This window comes from Antennarius striatus, chromosome 7, assembly GCF_040054535.1.
Source record: "Antennarius striatus isolate MH-2024 chromosome 7, ASM4005453v1, whole genome shotgun sequence".
In the NCBI taxonomy this organism is placed as follows: Eukaryota; Metazoa; Chordata; class Actinopteri; order Lophiiformes; family Antennariidae; genus Antennarius; species Antennarius striatus.
This window is the reverse complement of record NC_090782.1, coordinates 24,680,001-24,682,099: the sequence shown is the minus strand read 5'-3', so window position 1 is coordinate 24,682,099 and position 2,099 is coordinate 24,680,001. Positions and strand designations below refer to the sequence as shown.

General features: G+C 54.6%; 1 protein-coding gene across 1 annotated transcript in view; it reads right to left on the bottom strand.

The window, feature by feature from the left end:
• Window positions 1-447: 447 nt before the first annotated feature.
• Window positions 448-2,099, bottom strand: part of zc3h3 (zinc finger CCCH-type containing 3) — a 37,533-nt gene continuing 35,881 nt past the window's right edge. The window contains exons 10-11 of the mRNA XM_068320429.1: window positions 1,954-2,099; window positions 448-595 (exon numbers count right to left, since the gene is read on the bottom strand). The exon at window positions 1,954-2,099 is cut by the window's right edge and continues 254 nt beyond it. Of these exons, the coding sequence (XP_068176530.1) occupies window positions 564-595; window positions 1,954-2,099 (178 nt within the window). The 3' untranslated portion in view covers window positions 448-563. The remainder of the gene's footprint in view (window positions 596-1,953) is intronic.

Here is a 2,099-nt window from a genome sequence, read left to right as displayed (position 1 = left end):
ACGTCTGCAGCGCTGGGGATGAGCAGCGTGGGGGGGTGGGGGGGCCAACGGGGAAAAACGCCCTGTGAGGAGAGAAGAGTGATGGCTCCCTGTCGCCCGCCTCCTCCAAGAAACATGACGAGCTCTCCGACACACACACACACACACACACACACACACACAGACACAGACAGACACACACACACACACACACACACACACACACACACACACACACACACACACACACACACACACACACACACACACACACACACACACACACACACACTCTCCGCAGGTACTTCCTGCTTCCTCTTCCTCTTCCAGGCGAAAGGAGGAAGTGGTTCCTCTCTCTATTTGCTTATTTAGAGGTTTGGAACCAGAACCAGAACCAGAACCAGAACCAGACCCAGACCCGGACCCAGGTCCAGGTCTGACTGACGCCCGTCAGGAAGAGTCAGAGGCGACAGTTAAAATCTGTTTTTATTCAAGGCTTTAAAAGATACAAAACCTGCTGACAGTAAACAACAACAACAACAACAACATGACCAGACCTCCAGAACCGGACCGGCGCCGTAGCCTCACAGCCGAGGTTTGATCTGCAGCTTTTTACCTGGGGAGGGAAACAGGATATGTCAGAGTAGGTGTGTGTTCTGTTCAGACTAGAACCCAAACCTGAACCCAAACCTGAACCCAAACCTGAACCCAAACCTGAACCCAAACCTGAACCTGAATCTTGTTTTTTTCCGTAATGAATAATTAAGGAAAACGAGAATTACCAAACAACGAAAAACTGAGAACGACTAGGCCCGCCCACTTCCTGCGGAGGAAGTTTAAAGCTACGGACGCTGGAGACGTCTCTGATTGGTTCACCTTAGATCCAGGAGGAACCATGTGACTCTCTTCCTGACCCTGAATCCGTAGCAGCACCACTAGCGGGGCGAACAGTCAGGGAACAAAGGGACGGCGGTGACGAACGACTGCAACGACTCGCCGGGAGAAAAGGACGTGTGTTCAAACCTGAGAGCGATCGCAAACCGCCTCAGAATAAACGCTTCGGACGAGTTTGATGATCCGCGTCCGTCTGTACCGCCAGAGCAGCGCCGATAAATCAGCAGTCCGCTCAGCAGTTTGAGTCCCGCTGGGACGTTTTCGTCTCGTTCGACGCCGATCGATCAACCGCCTCTTTAGCCCATTCGGATCAGCCGTCCATTACCCGAAAAAAAACAAAACAACCCGAAACGTGAATGAGTTCGACGACTTCGACGGTTGAGTTCGACGCGAGTTTTGTTGAAACGGGCTGAAGGCGGGTGAAAGGGTTTAACTGTCGCTCTGCAGACTCAGCCAAAAGGGGGGGGGGGGCAGGTGGATGGTCAAGCTTGTGAGGAAGAGAGCTAATCCTCTATCTGTCAGGTCTGTCAATGGTGGGGGGGGGGGGGGCTCAGCTGTGCCTCCGTCCAGCCCAAAAGCTAAATATTAGCGTCGTTGCTCCTCCCTGAGGAACACCACGTTATCGCGCCGCGGCTCAGAGGAAACGCCGCCGCCATTCTCCTCCAGCCAGACCTGATCCTGATCCCCCCCACCCCCCCTGGGCACCTTTTGTTGCCGAAGTGATCCTCCGACAAAACCCCCACCCCCCCCAACCGTCCGTCCGTCAGCAGCTTCACACCAAGCGGCGAGCGAACGGCGGGTTTTTCTCAGTAAAATTTGTCCGATTTGCACGTTTTATTGCCCAAATCTGCCGACGCGGCGCCGGACGAGATGCACAGGATTTAATCCAGATTGTCTGAAACGCTTATTTGGGATTAAAAGATCCTCTAATCTGGACTAAAACCTCAAAACGAGGCTCAAAACTTTGTAGCTTTGATGTTTGTTTTTTTGTGATTCGTGATTTTTGTGAAACCAAATCGACCCCCCCCCCCACCGCACGGGGAGATGGGGGAGGGGCGGGGTCCACCCTTGCGTTCGTACCTTTCACCTGCGACGTCTCCTCCAGCGGGGTGTCGGGGGCGTCGGCCTCCTCCGGGGAGCTGGACAGGGAGATGAAGGAGGGCAGAGCTAGAGGCCCCTCCTCCTGTTGGGCGGGCGTCGCCGGGACGACGACGGACAGGTGGGGC